General features: G+C 33.7%; 2 protein-coding genes and 1 non-coding gene across 5 annotated transcripts; 1 reads left to right on the forward strand and 2 right to left on the reverse strand.

The window, feature by feature from the left end:
* Positions 1-271: 271 nt before the first annotated feature.
* Positions 272-2,932, reverse strand: LOC133033201 (uncharacterized). The gene has a single exon (XM_061107845.1). The coding sequence runs from the start codon at positions 2,656-2,658 to the stop codon at positions 568-570; it is 2,091 nt and encodes a 696-aa protein (XP_060963828.1). The 5' UTR covers positions 2,659-2,932; the 3' UTR covers positions 272-567.
* Positions 2,933-3,055: 123 nt separating this feature from the next.
* TRNAA-UGC (transfer RNA alanine (anticodon UGC)) lies at positions 3,056-3,128 on the forward strand. Its single transcript has one exon. It is a non-coding gene; the product is annotated as a tRNA-Ala (tRNA).
* A 3,960-nt stretch (positions 3,129-7,088) lies between these two features.
* LOC115707541 (tRNA:m(4)X modification enzyme TRM13) lies at positions 7,089-9,987 on the reverse strand. Of its 3 annotated transcripts, none has more exons than XM_030635546.2 (9): positions 9,780-9,987; positions 9,637-9,702; positions 9,164-9,538; positions 8,828-9,077; positions 8,638-8,695; positions 8,078-8,164; positions 7,862-7,996; positions 7,626-7,764; positions 7,089-7,513 (listed from the first exon to the last, which is right to left on the reverse strand). In XM_030635546.2, exons 1-9 carry the CDS (start codon positions 9,854-9,856, stop codon positions 7,288-7,290), a joined length of 1,413 nt encoding a protein of 470 aa, XP_030491406.1. In that variant the 5' UTR covers positions 9,857-9,987; the 3' UTR covers positions 7,089-7,287. The 3 variants fall into 3 exon arrangements, with proteins under 3 accessions (XP_030491406.1, XP_060963829.1, XP_030491407.1); XM_030635547.2 differs by having other exon boundaries at positions 7,503-7,513; positions 7,851-7,996; positions 9,780-9,982; XM_061107846.1 differs by having other exon boundaries at positions 7,089-7,764; positions 7,851-7,996; positions 9,780-9,982.
* Between the last annotated feature and the right edge of the window lie 16,482 nt (positions 9,988-26,469).

The raw sequence follows: 26,469 nt of genomic DNA on the forward strand, positions 1-26,469 counted from the left end.
ATATGTCGGAATATTTTTTTTAATTTTTTTTACGGGGGTGTTCGTTATGCTTATAACATCATCCCTATAAATTTTTGAAAATTTTCAAATAGTTTACCGTGTCGAAAATACGTTTGAAATTTTTTGAACGCGCGAGGTAAATTGGAATATTAGGAACTCTTTTTTTGGTACTGTAAACTATTCGGAATTTTTCAAAAGTTTACATAGATAAACTGTAACTATAACGAATACCGCTATAAAAAAAATTTGAAAAGAATATTTCGATATGTGATTTCGAGCATGAAAATTGATTAAAAAATTATAATAAAAAGATGATAATTAACACTCCTCCTTTTAATTATACGAGGTGATTATTATGGAGAAATAGAGCTAACAAGAATAGAAGTGACCGAAAGATAATTAATTGACTAAAGAAAGCAAAACATATGACACTTATTTATTGGAGGGACTGGGTTGGAATAAGAAAATTGACTAAAGAAAGCAAAACATATGTCCCTTTGCATTTATGGGAGTTCTCCTTTTATTTTGTAATGCCACCTAAGTGGTTATATGCCATCTTATCCATCTTTATATCTCACAAGTTATCCAAAGAGGCTCGTCAAATTCACCCCTAAGCTCATCCCCAACTTGGTCCTCATCATTAACTCCAACGTTAAGACCTCTCGTTGCCACGTCAACACCAGAAATCCACGTAGGCGTCCCATTTTCATAGCCACTACACGTCAGCCTCTTCAACCCACTACCATCCAACCTCATCACGAACAAGTCTCCGTACGGCTGAAATTGATTAGGCCACGACACCGGCTCCGCCGTCACGCCGCTCAAGTTAGCCGCGAACAACAGCCATTCGCCGCTCTCGCTAAAGCACACGTGGTTTATCCTCTCCTTGTCCACCTCACTAGATCCTTCAGGCCCTGCCACGTGGATCCTCCTCAGCTCGGACCCGTCTGGTTTGATGACGTATATGCTGAATGTAGATACGTCACTGGGATTGTGTCTATTAGATGAGAAAGCAATGAGGTCGCCTTTAGGGGACCAGCTAGGCATGGTGTCAATCCATGGACCGTCTGTTAACTGTCGTATACCACCTTCAAACTCACCGTTAACCGCGTCTACGATGTAGAGATTCTTATGGCCAGAACGGCCGGAACGAAAGACGACGGATTTTCCGTCAGGGGAGCAAGAAGGGAAAGCGTTGTTCCCTGTGTGTTCTTCGGTGAGGACTTTCAAATCGCAGGGGATGATTGTGTGTTCACGATAATCACCGTAAAGATCTGAAAGATCAAATGTGATTCGTGCAATCTGGACCGTTACTTTCGCTGACTGAAAGACTGGTCCAATAGAAGTGTATATGACATTCTTCTCAGCTGGACTCCACGAATTGTAGAATACTGTACGCCCTTTGAGTAATGTCCAACGTTTTGAACCGTCCATTTTAACGATCGAAAGGCCACCGCCGTTATCGTTAAACTCGTGGTTGATTGCGACGAGATCACCGTCAGGTGAGACGGAGGGAAACGAACCGTTAACTCTCAACATTCGGAGTTCTTTCACCGCGGACGTCACCTGATCCAAGCGCGGAATCTTTGAAACGCCGTTTGCACACGACTGACCTCGAAACCGGTGGTATCCGAGAGATTGAGAGTCCGGCGAGACGAAAGGGTTGTAATGGTGGATATTCGGGTTGAGTGTCTCGGTAATCGGAGTAAAAGTCTTTGACTCCACATCGAAGATCTCAATGTGGCGGAATTTAGTGCTGCGCCGTCGTGTAGCTACGGCAACTTTTCCGCTGTCGTGCATAGCTGCTGGAGTAAAGCAGTGGAGACCGGATGGCGTGACTCGAATCGGAGCGATTGGAAACTCCGTAGTCGAAGCGAGATTTTCTAGAAAATCAACTCTGAAAATGCTCCACCAACCATCATCGGCTTTACGATGAAAGTAAATGGCGGAATCACCGGACCAAGAAGGCCAACCACCTCGTTCAGAAACGACTACTCTGTTTTTATGATCGGATGAATCGAATACAACAATATCAGTGTTGAGCTCATTAAACTCGCCGCCCCAAGTGCGGGATCCATACGAAGCAACGGCGACGAATTTACCAGAGCTGGAAACAGCAGGGCTGTAATCCACACATCCGTACGGGGTCAATCTGGTAATTTCACCCTTATCTTGAACCAGAGAAGCAGAGTATAAAGCGGACCAGCTTTTAAAAACGGATTCAGGCTTTTCATGAGCAGATATGAAGTAAAGCCTATCTTTCTTGATAATAGGTCGGTCATGGAAGAGGCTATCGGAGACGAAAGGCAATGGTCTGGGGTGAGGAAGTCCCGGACGAGTGAGGTAGATTCGAGGGGAACCTGTTCTCTCGGATACAAAAACGATGGTGTTGGTATCGTCTTCTTCGTCGAGGAATTGAGCGTTGAAGTTGACGGAGTGGCCGTCGGTGAGGCGGCGTTCTGGGCCAGTGAGTTGATGAGATTGGAGCTTGACAGTGAAGATATCGAAGCCGTATTCAGGCCTTCCTACAGTGGTGAAGAGGATGGTGCCATTGGGTTCCATTGAAGTAGCAGCAGCAGAGAGAGAGAGTGGAATAGTAAGAGAAGAGTGTGGTGGTGAGGACTGAGGATTAAGAGGATGAATGTAGTATTTATACATAAATATATAAATATTATATATATCAGATTAAACTTTAAAGAGATATATGGTACGGTGTCGTAAGTGATGACGAAGTTCTGTGTGTGCTTTTAGAATTGCTTTGTTTAAATATTCGATTCACATTAGCTATGTGAGCACTGGCTAGCTTGTTTCTGCAATATGGTGGGAGTTGTTGTGTTAGGAGACACATAATGACAAAAAAAAAAAATTGTTGATAATTACTGAAAGAGAAAGAAGACTGGTTTTTTTTTTTTTTCGGTTTTTAGTACAAAGAAGACTGGTTTTAAACTTTTAATATCTCAATTTATAAAAGTCAAGATATTGTATGTGGCGTGTCGTGGGTTACAAGGAAAGGTGTTCTTGTTTGTGTTCTTTTAAGATTGGAGATGATATAGCAGGGGATGTAGCTCACATGGTAGAGCGCTCGCTTTGCATGCGAGAGGTACGGGGTTCGATACCCCGCATCTCCAAATTTTTACAATTTTTTAATATAATAATTTTAAAAAGAAAAAATGCTTAAGAAGAATTTGCACCACAAATCCTTATTTTATTTGTTTCATTACTAATAATACTAAAAATCAAATATTTAAAACTCAATTTTTTTTTTTTATCATTTTGTTGATACCTACTCAGTTTTTGTTAGTTTAATGGACACATGTAGTATACAAATTAATTACCTTATTTTCTTTCCATTTATTAATTTATAAAAATTAAATAAATTGATTAAACTTGATCTAAACCGAAAGAATCAAGATATCGTCTCACCCTCCAACTTAAAAATTAATCCCCTCAAAAGTGGTGTTATGAGTAAAAATAAAATCTTATATATGTAAAGATTGTTGAGACAGAAAGAAAATGAAGAAAGATAAAAAAAAAAAACAGCATTTCATTGATTGAACAAGATTACAGAGTTCAAGTATATATACAAGAGCTGAAACTAAAAGAGAAGTTGACTAATTGAAAACAGTTAATAACCGAATGAAAAGATATAACTGAAAAATACAATTAGTTTATCACAACTCAACTTCTTTTCCCTTAACAAAACACTTAGGCGTTTGGTTGGGAGGAATGAAAATATAAGAATAAGAATAGGAATGGGAATGAGAATAGGAATGGAATGGAATAAAATTTAAAATGCATAAAAAAAAAATTGATAAAAAAATAATTAAATTTTTTTCTTGTTACATTGGAATGGTCATTCCTTCCTTTTTAAAATGGAATAGCCATTCCACCAAAATGGTGGAAAGAGCATTCCATTGGAATACCATTCCAATACTTTAAAATGCAACCAAACAAAGGAATGGAATGAAAATTATTTCCTTTCCATTCCATTCCATTTCATTACCTCCAACCAAACGCCAATCTAAGCTTTGGAAAGCAATTGTTGAATATAGGTTTGGTGAGGCAGTATGCAACTTGGTGGTCTGCTAGAACATGAGAGATTTGGATTTCTTTGTCGAGGACTTTGACACGAACAAAGTATATGTCAATCTCAATATGCTTTGCTCTAGCATGAAGAACCAGCTTTGCTGCTAACATAACAGAATTGAGATTGTCACACCAAACTGAGGGAGAGAGAGGACATCAATTGAAGTTCTGAGAGAAGAGATGTATCCATGTGATTTCAAAAACAATTGCTGCCATGCTTTTGAATTCAAATCCAGTGGTAGACTTAGAAATGGTGCTTTGTTTCTTTGACAGCCAAGCTACTAAATTTTCTCCCAAAAATACACAATAGTCAGTTGTTAATCTTCTATCATCAAGATCGGCTGCCCAATCAGCATCTTAATAGGCTTGAAGATGAAGAGAAGACACAAAATTCATTTGCAGGACATAATTTAAGGTTCCTGCCAAGTACCTCAGAATCTTTTTTACTGCTATCTAGTGGCTTTTTTTTTGCATAAATTGGCAAACCTTGTTAACACTGAAAGCAATGTCTGGTCTGATTTTGCAAGCATAACGGAGAGCACCAACTATAGATCTTTAAAGAGTTGGGTCTGCCAAAGGGTCACTGCCATAATGAGAGAGCCTTAGTCCATTATTCATGGGAGTGTTTTTTGTCTTTACACCCTGCATTTCAGCTTTACACATAGAATATCTTGAATATATTTTTTGTTCAGAAAGTACAGTCTCTATATCATTTGAAATAGCTTGAATGCCTAGAAAATATGATAAGGATCTAAGATCCTTTAAAACAAAAGTTTTGCTCAAAGCTTTTACGAAAGTGGAGACAACTCTGTCATTATTGCCAGTGATGAGAATATTATCTAAATAGAAAAGAACATAGAGAATGAATGTAGATGAAGTTTTAACAAAGAGAAATGAGTCTGACCTTGCTGAAATAAAATCAAATCAAGCTTAAGTAGAATAGTGAATAATTTTTTAAACCAAGCCCTTAGTGCATGTTTTAAGCCATAGAAGGCTTTGGTAAGTTTGTAAAATTTCTAAGGATGTTCTGGATCTATGAAACTAGGGGGTTGCACCATGTAAATTTTATCTTACAAATCATCATTTAGAAATGCATTATTAACATCCAATTGCCTTATACACCACCTTTTTGGAATAGCAATTGTAAGAACAATCTGAACGATAACTGGTTTTATGACTAGACTAAATGTTTTATTGTAATCAATTCCAGTCTCTTGATGATACCCTTTGGCAATCAATCCAGCCTTTTATTGTGGGATTGTGTCATCTGCATTTTCCTTTATCCTATATACCTATTTACACCCTATAGGAGTTTAACCATCGGGAAGAGGTACTAACACCCAAGTTTTGTTTTTGACTATTGCATAAAACTTAGTGTTCATAGAAGCAATCCACTTGCTATCTTGCATAGATTTGATAGATTCTTGATGCAAAGAAGCCATAAGGACCTTAGGGTTAGTGATACCAGTTGGACCTTGTGCAGTTAGGGTGATTATTAGTTGCTACAGTGATTATTGTAGCAGTAGTAGTGGTGGGAAGTTGTATCTTAGATGTGGTTTGAGGAAGAGACACTTGTTGTGGAGTGGGAGAAGTCGGGAGAGGCTCAGGTTGGGAAGTACCAATGATGAAAACAAGTTCAGTTTGTGGTTGAGGAGGATTTGGTGGTGGTAGCATGGGATGTGGTGGTTGGGTGGATTAGTGGGATTTGAAGGGTGAAAACTAGTACTGAAGGTAAGAATTATGGTAGAGATGTTAAGAGAGGTAGGAGTTGGATTGGTGGACAGAGAAGAGTTGGATTGATCCATAAATGCTGCTTGTGAAAAAAGAAAAATAAATTCATCAAATAAGACATCTCTAGAGATGTATAGTCTTCTATCTTTAGACAGAGATTTCTACCCTTTATGGGAGAGGCTATAGACTAAAAACACACATAGTAAGGACCTGTATTGGAGCTTAACCCAATTATAGGGCCTGATGTTTGGATATCATAGTATAATATTCCAGAAATTTAGATTGTAATTATTTAAAGTATATTATATAAAATATAGAGTAATATGAGTGTTATCCCAATTTTTATCCACATGACATGGCATGTCCACATAGGTAAGATTGATGCCATATGGAGTACAACCTGTAAGTAAGAGGACTAAGTCAACATGCATAACGTACCAGTTGACGAAGAGTCGAAATGATCAAGCAGGACAAAGAGACAACAAAATGGCCAACCAGGAGGGTCTGGCCAGACCACCCCTAGCCGACCATAGTGAAGCATTGGCCAGCGAGCCTCTAGCAAATGGTAGGCAAGCCAGCTTCCTCTCTGGCAAACACAATTGGTGTCTTTGTAACTTTCACCCTGGACAGACAATGCTTCACTCTTAGCTACAAATTCACTCCAACAACTCACGAGAAAGTAGGGGCTCAACTTCAAATATTTACCTATTCTTTAGGAAAGATTAATGAGTTATTTTCTGTGTATTTAATATGTGAAAAGTTGGTGATATCTCCTCATTTTAAGGAATATTAACCTCTTAGATCTTCTGTAAGCTCTCTCCCATATATATAGAGCACTAGGCTAAACCAAAAAGTTCTAAATTCTTCCAAAAAAGGTTCATTTATTAATTAACAAAAATTTGCATTAACAAAGAGATAAACATTTTGAGAGAATACAAACAGAAAATCCTCTCTCGATCGTATTGTACCTAGGTTCTTTTTTTTTTTGGCTGAAAATTGTACTTGTGTTCTTGCTCAATCATAAAGAAGTTTACGGTGGGTTTCCAAAATTGGAGTAGAACCTTATATCAAACCAATATAATTCTTGATATTAATTTTACATTTTTCTTGCTTTATTTGATTTCTCTGTTGTACTTTGTTTTCTCCTCAATTCTTAGATTGTGTTTTGCTGATATATTGTTTCTTAATTTGAATTTGAGTTAGTTTTAATTCTGCACATTAGTTTAAATTTTCCCACAGAACATCAATACGAAAATGAACCAAAACCAAGCTAAGCTCTCAAATCAAAATGAACTCCAATCAAAATCAAAATGAACATTTTAAGATGTAATTTGAACATTTTACAACCTCAAAATGCCATACTCTATTCTTCTATCTCAAGCTCCACAGTTGTAGAATACTATTCCGTAAATTTTTTGAACTCCAATCAAATTCAAAATCTTCCCCTGATAAGGGTACAATGAAAAAATCTCACAACATACCATCGATGCATCCTGCAACAAGTAGATGATTTTCTGGAGAGATGGTAGATGGAACGTATTTGACAAACTGAGTTTCTAATCCGCAATCCTTCAACCACATCATCCTACCCATGTCAATAATTTGCTTGCACTTAAACCCGAGTACCGCTCTTTCAACTGCTTTCATATTCCTAGTCATTTCTTCGACTCCCTTATTCCCACTAAAATTAGCTCCCCTGGAACAATAAGATGTGTAAAACAAATCATTGTTCAGACAATATGAAAGGGAAATGGGCAGTGCCATCCAGAAACATCATTAAGGTTCAAAACATATTAGAAAAAGCATACATGGATTGTGGCTGGAAATTGTAGTTAGTTACATCAGCAAGATCTGAACCATGATCAGCATCGACTGCCCAACTGGTAAACCATGTAATTGCATGGAATTCTTCCTTTGTGATCCCCAAATTTGAAAAGTACATCTTATCTGCAGCGAGCCAAATTTCTCACAACCAGTCAGTTCAAAGCAAAAGAATTCAGATTACTACCCAATAAATATTTGTAATACATGACCAGTTGGTTACTTATGTAGTTTTTCCACTGGCAAAGATGATGGCAACATGTAGCTATAGCTAAGCCTCTCAGTTTTGGGTCCACAGTAGACCCTGCTACGGTTTCTTGGTTAAAGTGCTCCGCAAGGCAACATCTAAGGGTCAAATCTGCAGCAATAGAGTTGCTTTATAATACAACTGAAACAACTATTGTGGACATCACATGTAACTGTTAATGCACATGACTACCTGTTGCAGGTCCACAAAGATGTTTACCAATGGCCAGGTATGGAAACCCCCTTAGAGACTCAACAGCACTCAAGTTTAAATCTTCAACTGCACAAGAAAAGTGGGATGAAGACTACATACAAGCATAGCATCCATCTACAGTCTACAAGCAGGCAAATACGGTTGGCTGAATAATTTCAGAAACCAAAATCACTTCAAAGCTATGTTATCTTCTCCATCATTCACATCACTAAAGTTTGATATTTTACTTAAAATGGGAAGAAAAAAAAGGTAGCAAAGTGAAAAATTCCTTACTTTTCCCAAGAACAGAAAATTATTTGGAAGGAGACTTGACTAAACGAGAGAACAGCTTAATTTGAATAACAGAAGTAGATAATGTACTTTTACAAGTAAATTATTGTTGAGAACAACTCAACAAGCATCCATTCAAACATTTCTGATATATTTTTTTTGACTACACACAACATTTGGAATATCAAAACTTAAATGAAGGTAGGACAGATAATGGGACTTTCCTTTGGAAAAAAAAATGAAAAGAAGAGAGTTAAAGAAAAACTTACTGTCGATTCTCAAACGCTCTAATATTAATTTCTCTTTCTGTCGCAAGGATCGATCAGCCTAGAAATAGCGTTTGACATGAAATAAAACAATAAATAAGGTCTAAACTACAAAACATCTTATAACTTTTATTACAAGGAAATCTAAGCATAGGATGAAGATTGCATTTTATTCATATTCAAACCAACTAACCTTAAGCTTGTATGACTTTCTCTCCACCAAAAACACCTTTTCAATACCGTAACAATCAGCCAGCATTTGTGTCAAGTACCCTCTACCAGCTCCAAACTCAACCACTGCAGGGACAATGCTGCTATCACCTAAAGACCCTTCAAGCTCACACCTCTCACTCCCATTAGAACACTTCAATATTCCAACTTCTTCCAAGTTACCAAGAATCGAAGCCTGTTGTGCAACATGCTTTTCTTGAAATGGCAATTTCCTGCGAAGAAACTAATTTTTCTTTTTCACAAACTAAAAGACCTTAACAAACTCACAAAAACAATAAACTTTCCAACTCATATATACCCATCAAATTCTCTTTTAATCCACTTTTCACAAGCTTCAGGGATTTTGTACGAGTCCCGGATGTCCTTACAAACCGACTCATGAATACACTCAATCTTCTCAATTAGTTTGCAAAATTGAGATACGCTCAAGCTATGAACAGCATTCCTCTTAAGCTCTGAAGTAACATGTTCGGCAACACCAGAATCTAGCTTATCATCATCAGGCAATGCTAAGTTTCCATTTGAAGCTGTGATTGCTCGGTCCTCTCCTGTGGATCCTTCTGTGCCAGAATTTATACCTTTTTGGTAGAACGGTTGGACAGTCAAGGACTGAACTTGTTTCATGTGTGGGCATCTTTTTACATGGCTTTCAAGATTTTCTTTGAGTACGGAGCTGTAAAGGAAAACAAACAAGAGATTTACAAAAAACAATTCAGAGATAGAGAAGAGAGCTGTCAAGATTGAAAGAGCAATAATATTAAAAGGACTTACTGGGAAGGGTCTATAGGGCATGGGATCCACTGGTCTTCGGACCTGGGAGTGTGGTTACCGCAGAACCTATCACATAATCAGAATTTGAGTAAGATGGAATATAAGGAATCAAAGAATGGAGAAGAGAGTGAATAATATCTCACAAGGACTCGTTGAGAAGGGTGTTAGCACAAAATCGATTCTTTTTGGGAAGCCAGAAACTGCAGCGCTTCTTCTCCATTTTTGGTTTGCTGCGAGCTCGCCTGGTTCAGAGTTCACCCCTCCTTGAGTAAACGGCGCTTATTTTCGGGGAGTTTTTCCATAAATACAAATTTTTTTTTTCATGTTTTATTTACAATTTTTTTTTTGACGTAGATGTTTTATTTACATTTTGATGACCTATAAATTTCATTCTTATAAATTTAATTTTTCAAAAATACTATTTTAAAATTTCATGTTTAGTTCATTATAATGGTAACGGTAGCTGTAATTATAATGGTAATGAATAGATCCATTAGATTGTTTGTTTTTCTCTTTTAATTTTTGTAATCCATTACAATGTAATACTTGTCATAAAATAATATAAAATAATATAAAGTAGATGAGAAGAAAGAAGAAGAAGATGAAGAGAGAAAGAGAAAGTGAATGAGAATTTTTGAGTTGTTTATTCCAATGGGGTGAACCCCTATTTATACAAATTGAAATATTAAGAAACTAAGAAAAGGGAAACTAAGAAAAAATGAATATTGATTACAATTAATGGTAATAAATAAAAGATTTGGACATCCACATAATTATTAATATTTATAACACTCCCCCTTAGATGTCCATAATAACTGCCTTATTAAAAATCTTGCTGAAAACTTGATCAAAGGAAAAAGAGTATAGTGTAAACTAACTCCCCCTCATTTAGGCATTTGTGGAGATCTTCTAATCGACGAATTTCGATCTTATCTGCCGTCTTCTCAAATATTGATGTTGGTAATAACTTTGTGAATAAGTTTGTAAGATTGACACTTGATTAAATATGTTGAACACCAATATGTATTTTCTTGAAGCGCATAAAGAAGAATTTGGTGAAATGTGTTCTAAATCAATCTCCTTCAATGTACCATCATTTTAGTTGAGCGATGCAAGCAGTATTATCCATAGAGAATTCCTTGGGTTGGAACTTCTTTATTGAGTGCAATCCACATGTTTCCCGAATATGCTATGTCAATGATCTCACTCACACACATTCTCTACTTGCTTCATAAAATGCAAGTATGTTAACATGATTTATAGTTGTCTCGTTAAAAACCTTGCCAGAAAAACCCAGTGGGACAAAATCTGAGTTAGGAAAAAGAATACAATATATATTTCATATTCATAATTATTTGCAAGTTGCCTCGTTAAAAACCTTGACAGGAAAACTCAGTGGGACAAAACCTGAACTAAGGGAAAAAGAGTGCGACATAAATATGTCTCCCCCTCATGCACATATGATCCATAATTCTTTTGGTGATAATAGATCTCATAAGATTATTGTTATCACTTTTAAAATATCACCATATACAATCTTTGATCATATATTTTCTATAACTCTTCCAGAGTATGTATGGACTTCTAAATTATAGATGAGGGGTTCGTGGAACATTAATCTTATCCAGCTAATTGTATCATTCATATGTATATACAATCTTGTTCATACTAAAATTTAACATCTCAAGTAGATATGAACAAAACACATTAATGATAATATAAATTTTCATTTGTGACAATGATGGTACTCCAAGACCATATATTTGTTCCATCTTGTTGTATGATCTTAATTTCCATATCAAATGATCATATATTTATAATTCTTGATACATATGAAGTACTTCAGGACTTTAATACTAATGAACAAACTTTATACATTTAATATTTCTCGACATCCAAAGAAATAAAAGTTTGCTTTTCAATTAATCAAAAACTCTTCAAGAGTCTATCACAACGTATAATTTGTTAGCCCAAGATATGTTTCCAAGAGGGGGGGTGAATTGGGAATTTATACTAATTTCGGTAAATCAAAACGTTTAACACAAAATTAAGAAATTAGCCACTTAATCAAATAAAAGCAAGTAATATGGCAAGCAATATATTATGACAAATAATCAAACTTGTAAAGTAAAGAGTTTAAGGATTAGAAAATGCAAACTCTCGATTTTTACAAGGTTCGGTAGAACTATGCCACCTACGTCCTTGGTCTTCAAAGCTATCGACCTAGCTTTGAGTTCCAATATCGAGCCAAGTTAACGGGCTTGACTAACCCTTACAACCGGGGAATTTTTCACCAAGGTTTTTCCCAAACCTCTCACAATAGTTTTCTTCCAAGGACTATCAACCTCGCCGGATTGTTGAAGTGCCAATCTCACTTTTCTCGGGTTGTTTACAAAATCGGTGTCAACCTCACCTACAACCGAGTTGTTTTTCTACCGGTGCCAACCTCACCTCTCAATACAATGAATATGTAATTTTGAAATACAAAGCAAACTCTCTCTAATAAGATGGAAAACAAAGTAAAATCCTAGAGAGAATTGCAAGCACACTAGAGAAGAAAAGAACAAGTTTGGCTTAAGTGTGTGTGGTTGGTGTGTTTATGAAAAGATGATAACTCTTTAGTTTAGAACACTTAGAATGATGTTATATGATGAATAGAAGCTCAACCAACCTCCATTTTTAAGTGAAAAACGAGTTTATATAGTGTAGGAATGAAAACTAGCCGTTTATAGCCGTTAGCACATTTTTCGAGGCCACTTCAGCCGTGATCCGGAATTCCGGATTGGTTACAACCGGAATTCCGGTTGGCAACCGGAATTCCGGATGGGAACCGGAATTCCAGATGCAAAAGGTTCATTTTTTCGAACTAAAACGTGCATAACTTTTTACTCGTTTATCGGATTTCAAAAATTCCAGTTGCGTTCTCTTAGTTAAATGATATGTGATCTTAAAAATCAATTTAGAAAATTTAGATATCATTTTTTGTGAAATAACTTGTCGCACAAGTTAGTGAGCCAAACTTTTGAACTTATAAATCCTAGTGTACTATGCAAATCACTTTAACAAGACTAAAGCAAATTTATACCATTTGATTGTTTGTAGTCTTGATGTAGATGAGCTTCCTAGCTTGATTTGCATGTTTTGATCCAAAGCTGACTTTTCCCGAGAGTTGACTTTGACTTTGACTTTGACTTTGACTTTCGGGTTGACTTTTGACTTTGAGCTTTTTGAAGACCTATTTTGAATAGGGTCTTGACTTGTTGATCCCTTGATGAATCTTTTGCTCTTATGAAGTATGAAATAGTTTATATACTTGTTGAATCTACTTCTTTGATTATGTTTGACTTTACCGAGCAAATATAGATACTCTGTGAACTTGCTTGCAAAATGATCAAGAAAAGATTAGTAACAAATAATAATCAAATATTTGTTTATCATCAAAATAAATGAGTGGATGACTTTTGGTCAACATTCTCCCCCTTTTTGATGATATCAAAATATTTGATTATTTTAACGGAAAGAAAAAAGTAAATTGAAACATGTTGAGTTTAGCTCGCCTTTAATGTATGCATATGTTGTTTATACCGTTTTACCTTTGCATATTTATTGTTACCCTTTCTTAACATGACAAAGCTCCCCCTTAATCATATACTCAATAAACTTGTTAATACTTGAAAACATAATATGATTAATGCCAAAATAATCAATTCCAATATTTCTCCCCCTTTTGATTTCATCAAAAAGGGTGGCAGAGGAAGCAAGGTCAAGCTAAATATATATCTCCCCCTTAATCATACAAGATATGACTTGTATCAATGAAGCACAATGGGTAAAGAGAAATTTCAAAATGCATAAAAAGATGAAAGTTCATATAGTCAAAACAGGTTTAAACATTAAATCTACCCAAAAAAATATGTCAAAAACCTTGAAAGTAAGAGATGCAGGTAAATAATGGCATGGTTATGATTTCAAACCTTTTCTCATACCTCAAGTATGATAAAACAAATGTGTTCATGCACTTAAATTAATTAGATGACAAGAGTTGAGACTTTTTGGTAAGTTTTTTAAAAATTTAAGCAAAAACAACATATGTACCAAAAATTAGTTTTATGCATCCTTTTTGAAAAATTCTTTTTGTATCAGCTTAAACATGATTAATATGAAGTGTACAAGCTGGAAAAATAGAAAAAGCTTCAAAAATGAGAGATTTTGACAAGTTTTACTCGTTTTGGTCATATAAGGTCATTTTAAGCAACTTACTTACTAAAAATTGATTTTATGCAAAATTTTCATGCAAAATCTTTTTTGACAGCTGATATATGATAAAACAAACATGCTCAAACAAGAAAATCAGAAAAAAGTCAAAAATCCTAACTTTTCGGTAAGCTTTTCGATTTGCTTCAAAACTAGAAATCTACCAAAAATGAGTTCTATGCAACCAAATTGAAAAATTCTTTTTCCAGTAGGTCAAAAATATCAAATGTGAGGTGTACAAACTTACGGAATTGAAAAATAATGAAAATTGAGCACGTTTGGACAAAAACACTCTTTTAGGTCTTAAAAAGTCAAAATTATGCAAGATAGTACCAAAATAAAGATTTGAGCATTATTTTTGAAAAATTCTTTTTGAGACAGTTTATATATGAGTATTTAGAGATGTACAAGCTTTCAAAACAACAATTTTCTCAACAATATGAAATTTTGGCTAATTTCACCCATTATGGCCTTAAAAAGTTGAAAATAAGTAAATGACATACCAAAATTTTGTTTAAAGTATATTTCAATCAAGAAAAACCTTTAGGCATGCTAAATACACTCATTTGGACATGTTCAAACATATAAACACATATACTAGCCAGATATGTAAAAATTCACATATTCACTAGTTCAAAGGTATGTCCAAAGTTCACCAAAAATTTGTATAATGACCTATAATGTGAATTTTTCACCATGTATAGTTCAAGAATGTCAAAACTCAACTAATCAAAACTTTTATTCATAGAAATAGTATGTGACATACCAATTAAGCATGTATGCATAAGAGAATGAACAAGAAGGATCAAAAGCAAGTCAATTAGCCAAACACTTCAAATTTCATTTTCTTTTTATCTACGCATCTTAATCTCATCAAAATAAGTAGAATGAATAAGAATGATATTACCGATTCCCAAATTTGTTAATTTAGGTTGTGTTCAAGAATTGACACGCTCTTTTTCTATGCTTTTTGAGACTTGTTGGTAATGTAGGAAATTGGCATTCTTCTTTAAGCATCAACACCCAAGAGCCAACTTTGGTTCCTCTTTATTAATACCTACAAAATAAACTTATATCTTTCTTTTTGGTACCCACATGACTTTGGGTCCTTTGATGTTAGTCTTTAAAACCTTTGGTATCCAAATAGCCTTACCAAAATAGGCATTCTTTTTCACATGGCAATAGGATTTAGTATGACCATCTTGGTTACAATAAGTGCAAGTTAAGTTCAAATTACTAGATGATTTGACAAAGAAATTCCTAAGAAATTTTTGTTTCACACTAGTGTTATATCCTATACCACTTTTTGAAAAAGCACATTTTTGACTCCCAAGCATCATTTCAAAATTCTCTTTTCCTTTTGTAAAATTGTAAACCACCTTGTTTAAATCATCAATTTTAGCTTTCAAGTTTACAACATCTTTTTCAAATAAGGAACACTTTTTGCATTGGGTTTCAATCAAAAACTCAACTTCTTTGACTTTCAAAGCCTCGACTTCTTCAAGCAATAAACTTATTTTCTTTCTTTGAGTTGAGTTCTTAGCAAGCAATTTTTCAAAATCAATAAGCAAATCATTGAAGGATTTTGATAATTCATCATAAGACATATCAAGTGCATCATCATCACTTTCACTTTCAAAATCACTTGTATGGTTAGGATTACTTACCTTATCATCAATGGCCATAAAGCAAGTGTTGGCTATCTCATGTTGTTCATCTTCAGAACTTTCTTTCTCACTTTCACTCCAAGTAGCCATCATTGCCCTTCTTCTACTCCTCTTTCTCAAAGGACAATCCGTTTTCATATGACCGGGCTTTTTGCATTCATAGCAAATAATTTGATCATCTTTTCTTGAGCTCTCCCTTGAGTTGTAAAATATATTTGCATTCTTCTTGAACTTCAAAAACTTCTTAAAGTTCTTTGTGAGTAGGGTTATATCCTCCATATCACTATCACCATCCTCATTAGCTTCACTATCATCATGTGAAGTGGATTTGAATGCAATTGTGTTCTTCTTCTTCTTTTTATCAACTTCCTCTTCTTCTTGAGCATTCATGAAAATCTCATGATTCATGAGAGAACCAATGAGCTCTTCCAATGGTAGAGTTGAGAGGTCCTTGGCTTCTTGGATGGCAACTACTTTGCCTTGGTAGGCTTTGGTGAGACTTCTCAAAATTTTGGTCACCATATCCTTTTGTGTAAGTACCTTGCCAAGAGAGTTCAAACCATTAGTAATAGTTGTGAAACGAGTATACATGTTAGCAATGGTATCATGTTGTAACATCTTGAAATTTTCATATTGAGTAACTAAAAGTTGAATTTTAGTTTCTTTCATGGCACTAGTTCCTTGATGAGTTACTTCTAACATTTTCCACATGTCATGAGCCGAGGAGGCATGCTCAATATTTTTAAATATATCTCTATCTAGTCCACATATTAAAGCATACTTAGCCTTAGCATTCTTAGACATCATCTTCTTATCATTTTCATTATATGCATCATATTTCTTTATAGTTTCTACACCATCTACAACATGCATAGGAATGTAAGGACCATAACATACAATATGCCACAAATCATAATCAATGGATTGAAGATACGTTTCCATTCTAATTTTCCAATAAGGAAAGTCTACCCCATCAAAGAATGGTGCTCTACTTGTGCTTAAACCTTCTAGCATGTTATTGTGTGAATTGCTTGGAAACGACATACTCTTAGATTGTGAAATCTACCCAAAAACAAGAGCCCTTGCTCTGATACCAATTGTTAGCCCAAGATATGTTTCCAAGAGGGGGGGTGAATTGGGAATTTATACTAATTTCGGTAAATCAAAACGTTTAACACAAAATTAAGAAATTAGCCACTTAATCAAATAAAAGCAAGTAATATGGCAAGCAATATATTATGACAAATAATCAAACTTGTAAAGTAAAGAGTTTAAGGATTAGAAAATGCAAACTCTCGATTTTTACAAGGTTCGGTAGAACTATGCCACCTACGTCCTTGGTCTTCAAAGCTATCGACCTAGCTTTGAGTTCCAATATCGAGCCAAGTTAACGGACTTGACTAACCCTTACAACCGGAGAATTTTTCACCAAGGTTTTTCCCAAACCTCTCACAATAGTTTTCTTCCAAGGACTATCAACCTCGCCGGATTGTTGAAGTGCCAATCTCACTTTTCTCGGGTTGTTTACAAAATCGGTGTCAACCTCACCTACAACCGAGTTGTTTTTCTACCGGTGCCAACCTCACCTCTCAATACAATGAATATGTAATTTTGAAATACAAAGCAAACTCTCTCTAATAAGATGGAAAACAAAGTAAAATCCTAGAGAGAATTGCAAGCACACTAGAGAAGAAAAGAACAAGTTTGGCTTAAGTGTGTGTGGTTGGTGTGTTTATGAAAAGATGATAACTCTTTAGTTTAGAACACTTAGAATGATGTTATATGATGAATAGAAGCTCAACCAACCTCCATTTTTAAGTGAAAAACGAGTTTATATAGTGTAGGAATGAAAACTAGCCGTTTATAGCCGTTAGCACATTTTTCGAGGCCACTTCAGCCGTGATCCGGAATTCCGGATTGGTTACAACCGGAATTCCGGTTGGCAACCGGAATTCCGGATGGGAACCGGAATTCCAGATGCAAAAGGTTCATTTTTTCGAACTAAAACGTGCATAACTTTTTACTCGTTTATCGGATTTCAAAAATTCCAGTTGCGTTCTCTTAGTTAAATGATATGTGATCTTAAAAATCAATTTAGAAAATTTAGATATCATTTTTTGTGAAATAACTTGTCGCACAAGTTAGTGAGCCAAACTTTTGAACTTATAAATCCTAGTGTACTATGCAAATCACTTTAACAAGACTAAAGCAAATTTATACCATTTGATTGTTTGTAGTCTTGATGTAGATGAGCTTCCTAGCTTGATTTGCATGTTTTGATCCAAAGCTGACTTTTCCCGAGAGTTGACTTTGACTTTGACTTTGACTTTGACTTTCGGGTTGACTTTTGACTTTGAGCTTTTTGAAGACCTATTTTGAATAGGGTCTTGACTTGTTGATCCCTTGATGAATCTTTTGCTCTTATGAAGTATGAAATAGTTTATATACTTGTTGAATCTACTTCTTTGATTATGTTTGACTTTACCGAGCAAATATAGATACTCTGTGAACTTGCTTGCAAAATGATCAAGAAAAGATTAGTAACAAATAATAATCAAATATTTGTTTATCATCAAAATAAATGAGTGGATGACTTTTGGTCAACATAATTTACGTATTTATACTGCATGGACAACCATACGTATTTTTCAAACAATAATTTACAATTACATGTCTTTATTTCATACAAAGATCTTTGTCATATAGTGCGCGCGACTTAGAATTTATATCACTTAAGACATGTATTAAATTCTTCTAGAATTTTTATATAAGGCTTATTTCAAATTCTCACTATATTAGGAGCTCCAAATAAATAACTTTTGTTGCAACATTTATGTGACGCTTATAAATCCTCATAAAATATATTCCAGGCTATAATCAAATCATGATTATATTTTCTCAATATTTAAGCCTTACTTCAATCAATCTCATGTCTATGCAAACTTTGTACAACAATTCATTATGTACAAATACATATATGCAAATTTCTCATTAGAAATATTTATTTGCACACCCTACATGTCTTACTTCACTTTATGCGAGTAAACTTGCCTGGATTGCGTCATAATATTTTGGCCAAAAACAAAATGTATGTCGATGATTCTCGACAAATCTAATATCATGATCCTTGCTATCTCATGTTAGTTTATTGCATATGCAAACATTCAACTTTTGTTGTCGACAAAAATTTCAGTATATGATAATTTCCTCCCATATTGACATAACTTATAGAGATCTCTTTAAATTACATATTTTTCAAATATGTTTATCATTTATAGGTACCTATATAGAATCACTTCAGGGATTCAATTATGATCAAATGTGTTATGTCTAACTTCTCTTGGGAGTCTCTTCAAGAACCGTTTTCATCACGGTTATCATTTTAATCATCAATACTTTATAACATTAAGGTATCTCCATGAGTACCTCTAGATTTAACAACTTCAGGAGAAATCAAATGAACATTTATTAATAATTTCTACATTGTTCATTTACGCTTCAGGCGTTTTCAACTCATTCTATCTCAACTTTGAATAATATTGATTTGCAGTTGGTATATATCATTTTGAACTATATTGTTCTTATATACTTTGTGCAAGGATCATTTTTCAAAAATTATCATCGATCCCAACTGCTTCTCTCCCCCTGATCGAGAGAATTTTAAAAAATTGTGATATCTAATAATATTAATATACCTGTAGGGATTTCAATATATCACAATGAATCAATATTTATTTAAACTCATATATACTATATGACATTGAACTTCAGGTTCAATAAACTTCAGTTTCAAGTTTAATCCTTATGAACTTAATTCATTTCTAAGAATGAGTCATACGTGTATAATTAGAAATACATAAATTTACACATTTTGTAAATGCATGATCATATAATCTTATCACATCGATAAGAAACTATGCAATAAAAATCTAACAATGTCTCAAGATTGTTGAAGAAATATAATTTAAATATTTTCTATGTGCAAATATATGCACATTCTTCTTTTGAGCTTAACAATGAGAAGAATCTTCTGGTTCTTCAACAAAATTTAGTCAAATTCTTTGACAATTTATTGCATATGATTGATCATGTCAAAATAATTCAATTCATGAACTTTAAGTTCACTATAATTTGTATTTCAATAAAACTTTCAAAAGGTAATGTAAATTCATTACAACATAATCATTACAAGTTTCATTTTTATATACACGAATAATATAATTATATTATTCTCCAAAACATATACACTCTTCAGGAGTCACTATTATGTTTATCAATCTTTATATTTCTTCAGGAATCACTATCATCAATTCAATGATGTGTATAATTTAAAAGATACATGACAATTTCATCATGTTATTGTAATGGTCAAATAGATATAACCATAATATATCATTCATTTTTCCTAGTATCTTTTTAACAAGTCGTCTAATTTATTTAGACTATTCATGAGTCTAATTATCATGACTTGATATATTATATATTTAAATGTACAACCAGTACATATAATAAGTTATTTCTTATTACTTTCATAACTAGATAAAAGTTATATATCTAGGTACATACAAATATATTTTACTACTCCAAGTAGCAATTGTATGTAAGACTTCTTCACGAAGCTTTTCAAATAATCATTTTGTGATTCTTTATCACTTTGATTATATTAGATCACTAACAAGTATTAGTAAGTTATTATTCACTTCTGGGAATATGCAAACTGAATTAAATAGTAACTGTATATATATATATCTTGTACCAAGAATAGTTTGAAACTATTGATTTCAAGAAATAATAAAATATGTATATAATAATTTACTTCTGGCATTACCAATATATGTGAAATCTATATTCTTTGAAATAGAATTTCATGTCTATTCATTCTCTTCAGGGAATGATATTTAAATATTCTAAATGTACAATAAATTTATACAATTCACATTCTATTAAATAATCAAATATACTTTTATCTTGATTATAAGTGTGTTCGTACTACAGTCATGCGATCACTATTATTCAATTCCACACATGATATATAGATTTCATGCACTTTGATTGTGTGTGGTATCTCATCTTTTGGTTGTTTCCACTTTCTTCTGGAAATATTTGAGTAGTAAATAATGTCATCGATTATTTAAAATTATTACATTCACTTCAGAGAATGACGTTGAACACATAGAACATTATTATAAATTTCTTAAAAATTTATTACTTGTTCATCCATAAAAATATAAGAAATTATTCAGTAATTTCTTTTACGATATTTCAAAGAATATATTAATGCAATTTTTGCATAGTCTCCCAGATGTATGCAAAATTTAATCTTTAATATATGTCAGATTCAATAATTTCTAACATTGCAAGTAATAACAATGTATAATAACATGACTAATACGAACAATCTTTAAAAGTAAATGACTTCAATTCGTATCATTCTGTGCAGGGAATGATGAACAATAAATACATGCCTCATGTATTTAAATAACATTAGTCATGCTTATTGTTATTCTTATACTTTGATGTTTCAATGCAATTTTCTTAACATTCTTTTTGGGTATTCAAAACACACTATAAAATTACATCAATAATAATCATTTTTAATGATTCTTTAGTTGTATTCACATAAATACAATCATTTTTTTTCCGACAAATATAAAACATTTGTCAAAATCTATATCGATATTAGATTACTTTTCATTGTCCTCAAAGAATACAAGAACATATATATAAATATGTATTCATCTCTTTCATTATATGTCCATCAACTATATAATGAATATTACGTTTGCATAATCTTCAGGATATATGCAAGATTTTATTGAGGACGCATAATCATCAGGATATATGCAATATTTTATCGAGGATGCATAATCTTCAGGATATATGCAATATTTTATCGAGGATGCATAATCTTTAAGATATATGCAATATTTTATCGATGATACATAATTTTTTAGATATATGTATAATTTATATAGATTTTCTCTATCATATCATAAGCACACATATATTGTAAATATTATGAATGATAAGAACATAATATATATATATGAAATCAATAATAAATATATAAAAACATATACATACATATATAATATATAGATATATAGATAAAAAGAAAAAAGAAAACAAATGATTATTGAAATTATTTCAGTCAGATAAGTATATATATAAATATATATTTAGTGTATCGTGACCTTGAAACAATTCAAGAATTTTAACAAAATGCTTACATTGGGGCTTGGGCAGAGACTCATACTTGAAGTTTGGGCAGAAACTCGTGCTAATAACGTGTTATAAAATAATATAAAATAATATAAAGTAGATGAGAAGAAAGAAGAAGAAGATGAAGAGAGAAAAAGAAAGTGAATGAGAATTTCTGAGTTGTTTATTCCAATTGGGTGAACCCCTATTTATACAAATACAAGAGTGAAATATTAAGAAACTAAGAAAAGGGAAACTAAGAAAAAAGGAACATTGATTACAATTAATGGTAATAAATAAAAGATTTGGACATCCACATAATTATTAATATTTATAACAATACTTATTAAATTGAGTATTGTAATGATGATTATATACCAAAATTAATGTAATCTCTATTACAATTACACTTCATTACAAAGAAAAAAAAATATTTTAATAAAAATATAATAAAAAAAAGTCAAAGTCTATATTACTTTTTTTTTTTTTAATATTTTATAATTTTATAATAAAAGCAATAGGATATTTTAGTCAATACATATTTTATTCCATTACATTCTCATACCAAACCAAACACAATAATTTTGATTACAATATTCATTCCAACTACAAACTAAATATTTTAATCAATTTCTATTACCATTCTTATTCCATTCCATTACCATTACTATTACCATTACCATTACATTACATCAAACCAAACACCACCTATGTTCTTTTTAACTGTTTAACTTCATTTTCCAAAAAATTATCTTCTTCTACTACTTCCCTTTTGTTTTCGTTTATTTTCAAAATCTTTTCCTCCATAAGTGTTCTTGTCCCTATGTTTTCTCCAACATTGGCGTGTCTCCTCCACTGAATCCCAATGACTGTTTTATCATGTTTCCTCATCTATCATGTAACCAGTTTCTAATGGAACCTTTCATGAACCATCTGACTTCCATTCTCTCCCTCACTGATGAGGAGAGTTCGATATTAACCCTTCCTGATGTACCAAATTCTTCACCTGCACCATGACTGGTCCATTTGCTACTGGCTCGTGTTCTTACTGAAAAAACAACTTTTAGGTCAGGTTTCTATGATTAAATATCGGGTCACTGGAAGGGACGCTTTCCGTTACAATCACTGACTACAAAACAGACAGATTTCACATTGCATTTGGTTGTGCAGGAGATAAACGTTGAGTCTTTACAAGGAACCATAATCATCTAATCATTTTATATGCGCCAGGTGCTCTGTAAAATATCACAAAGGAAGATATGATCTACAATCCTTTTTCGATTCAAATTTACCACTTGCCTTTCCTTAGCAGGTCTTCTGCTTTGGCTGAGGCTCTTGGCAACACAATTGGAGAATTCATAAAAGTCTTTAAAGATTCTACTAATGAAGGATGTGTTCCTTTTTTGTGTGTTTGAGTCAAACTCTCTATCCTTAAACTACTACCCTGAGGACCAATGATTCACTTACTAAAAATTATGAATGAATTTTGGATCGAATACAACTATAAAAGACTCCCTAAATTTTACTTCAAATGTTTTGAGTAGTGTGTTTCTTTTATGGAGCTTATTGATAGTAGAAATGATGATGACCTCCCTTATGGTCCATGGCTCAAAGGTGCAAAACTCCCAACAAACAGCTACGATCGATACCATGCAGATTTCTCTGAAGGTAATGCGTGGCCTTTTATCACGAGGCTTGCCTACAACGCTCTCACAATTAGTCACCCTGGCTTGCTTGCGCGGGGTATAGCCCAACCACGACCTCTGTTTGAAGGAGAACACTCAATTCCACAACAACCTTCATTTGGATCCCACTCGATCAGTACCAATCTACTCAGTAACCCTCTTCCAAATGCTTTTAATACCAAGTTCTCAATAGCAATAACCACTGCATTTATTTCACCTTTGCTGCCAACCATTAACATAGCTATTTCCACCATTCTACCAATAACACTAACCCTGCGAGGAACACTCGATCTGCACCATTTTTCTCTCCACGATCCCTTACCACTAATTCTCATTTGTGTACTATCTCTTCTATCAATACTATTTCAGCCACTGATAAGACCTCTCCTCACAACACATAATAAACTAAAACACCTTCTGCCCACATAACAATAGCCTCCTCGTGCACCATTTCTCCCATAACTGACCTCTCACATTTACCTACCTGATCTTGGCTCTCAATCATCACCTCTAAACACCTTTGCCACTTATCTTTCAAACAAAAATCCTTTACCCACAAATCCACCCTCCACTGTAATAACTGCAAGCATTCCCTTAGGTCCCCAATGCATTTTCACACCATCAATAATACTTACTTCTGTTGGTTTTCTCCACCCCACTACCACTCTCTCAAATGCCAACAAGAAAAACACATCACCAAACCTTAATGTCAAGAGGCCAAATGATGCTTTCTCAATGAGCAAAATGTTGAAGAGATGTTGTGGTAACCTCTTCCTCACTGTCAAGGGAAGAAAGTTTGGAGACTCTAGTTTCTAACTCTTTGGCTTTTGGTTTCTCAAATGACTCAATTGTGGAGGTTGTTGCGCAACCTCGCAACTCATCATGATGTTAGGTTTTATGCCCTAAATAAAACTCCATTTCAATGTAATCTATTTTATTCAACATCAATAAAGAAACAGAAGTATTTTTCATTCATTTGTGTATGTTTTGGTTCACTTTATCAATTGCTTGTCTATTTGATTTATAAATTCATCTTAAACCCTTTTCACATACTTGATCATGTTTATTGTGCTGTCATCACATTGGAAAGTAAACAGGACTATGTGAATAAAGTTTCCTAGATTTATCAGACACAGGGTTTTACTAATATGATAATCTACAACAAGAGTTTACTTGTATTTGGAGAAATACTATGTTCTTTCCAGAACATTGGTTAAAGTAAAGCTCAGGTTGGATGCATGGAGTATGCATCGGAAGGGACCGATATTGAACTTTGATTTAGATTTAATTAAACTTACCATAAAATCTATTCAAGTCAATATCGCCAAGTTGATCCTAGATCAAATGATCTTAATCCTGTTATGTTTAGGCTCAATCTTGAAAGGCTATTCGTGTTCTTTGATTTGTTAGTTAAGCCTACTTTTAGGTCAGGGTGATACGTACTTTTTGGGAACACGGTAGTGCAATTGAGTGGGAGCGCTAGCATAAACATGGAATCTATAGCTTTTATCTGGCGAATAGTAAGCAAAGGATGATCTCCTTCAAGCTTGACCAAACGAAAATAAATGGTGGAGATCTCATTTCACATAAGCTGAAATATCATTTATACGGGGTCAAGTGTTCTAAGGATAAAATACATAGTAGGGTGTTACGGTAATCTAATCCCTTTACAGTGTAGATCATTCATATAGAGGATCATTGATCAAATTAGGATTATAACAATGGATAACTAATGATGTGTCTATATGGTGGAACATATAGAGCATTCTATATACTGAGAGTGCAATTCTAAGTTCTATGCGTTGATTCAACGAAGAATTAATAAGTTAGTGAATTTTAGTGCTAAATTCTTGATCTACTTATTGGAAGCTCGGTTATATAGACCCATGGTCCCCCCACTAGTTGAGATAATATTGTTTGTAAGACTCATGTAATTGATTTTGATTAATCAATTATAATTCACAAATTAGACTATGTCTATTTGTGAAATTTTCACTAAGTAAGGGCGAAATTGTAAAGAAAGAGTTAATAGGGGCATATTTGTTAATTATGATACTTTATATGGTTCAATTAATAAATATGATAAATGACAATATTATTTAATAATTATTTATAATTATTAAATAGTTAGAATCGGCATTTAAATGGTTGAATTAGGAAATTGGCATTTTTGAGAAAATCAGATACAAAAGGTGTTAAAATTGCAAAATTGCAAAAATCAAGGCCCAGTCCACTAAGCCATGGCCGGCCACCTTTGTAGGCTTTTTAAGTTGATATTTTCATTATTTTAATGCCAAATAATTCAAACCTAACCTTAGTGGAATGCTATAAATAGATAGTGAAGGCTTCAAGAAAATTACACTTTCTGAATGAGAAAAACCTGAGCCTCCTATCTCTCTTCTCTAGCCGCCACTCTCACTCTCTCTTCTTCCTTCATATTTCGAACCTACCTTAGTGATTAGAGTAGTGCCCACACACAGCAAGCAATACCTCAATCATAGTGAGGAAGATCGTGAAGAAAGATCATCAACAAAGGAGATTCAGCATCAAGGATTCAAAGAAAGAGATCCAGGTTCAGATCTTCATAATACTCTGCTACAGAAAGGATTCAAGGGTTAGAGATCTGAACGGAAGGAGTCATTTAATTCCGCTGCACCCAACGCAAGGTTTCTTAAACTTTATATGTGTTTAATTTATCGTTTTAGAAAGTTCTTATTTAGGATGTTAATAAACATACTTGTGAGTAGATCTAAGATCCTGGTAAAATAAATTCCAACACATGAAAATCCTTAGTTGGAATGCACGAGTTTGGGGAACCCGAGTGCATTTAGACATCTATGATTGCTTGTTCAACAACAATCGCCCCATGTTTTGTTTCTCATGGAAATAAAGCTCCGTGTTAATTTGATTTCTTGTCTCCAACAGTCTTTTCATTTCTCGAATGGTATTGAAGCTCCTAGGGTGGGGCTTAGTGGTGGCCTCATGCTCTTATGGAATGATGATATTTATGTTACTTTGTTAAACTA

Source organism: Cannabis sativa, unplaced genomic scaffold, assembly GCF_029168945.1.
Source record: "Cannabis sativa cultivar Pink pepper isolate KNU-18-1 unplaced genomic scaffold, ASM2916894v1 Contig3, whole genome shotgun sequence".
Taxonomy (NCBI): Eukaryota; Viridiplantae; Streptophyta; class Magnoliopsida; order Rosales; family Cannabaceae; genus Cannabis; species Cannabis sativa.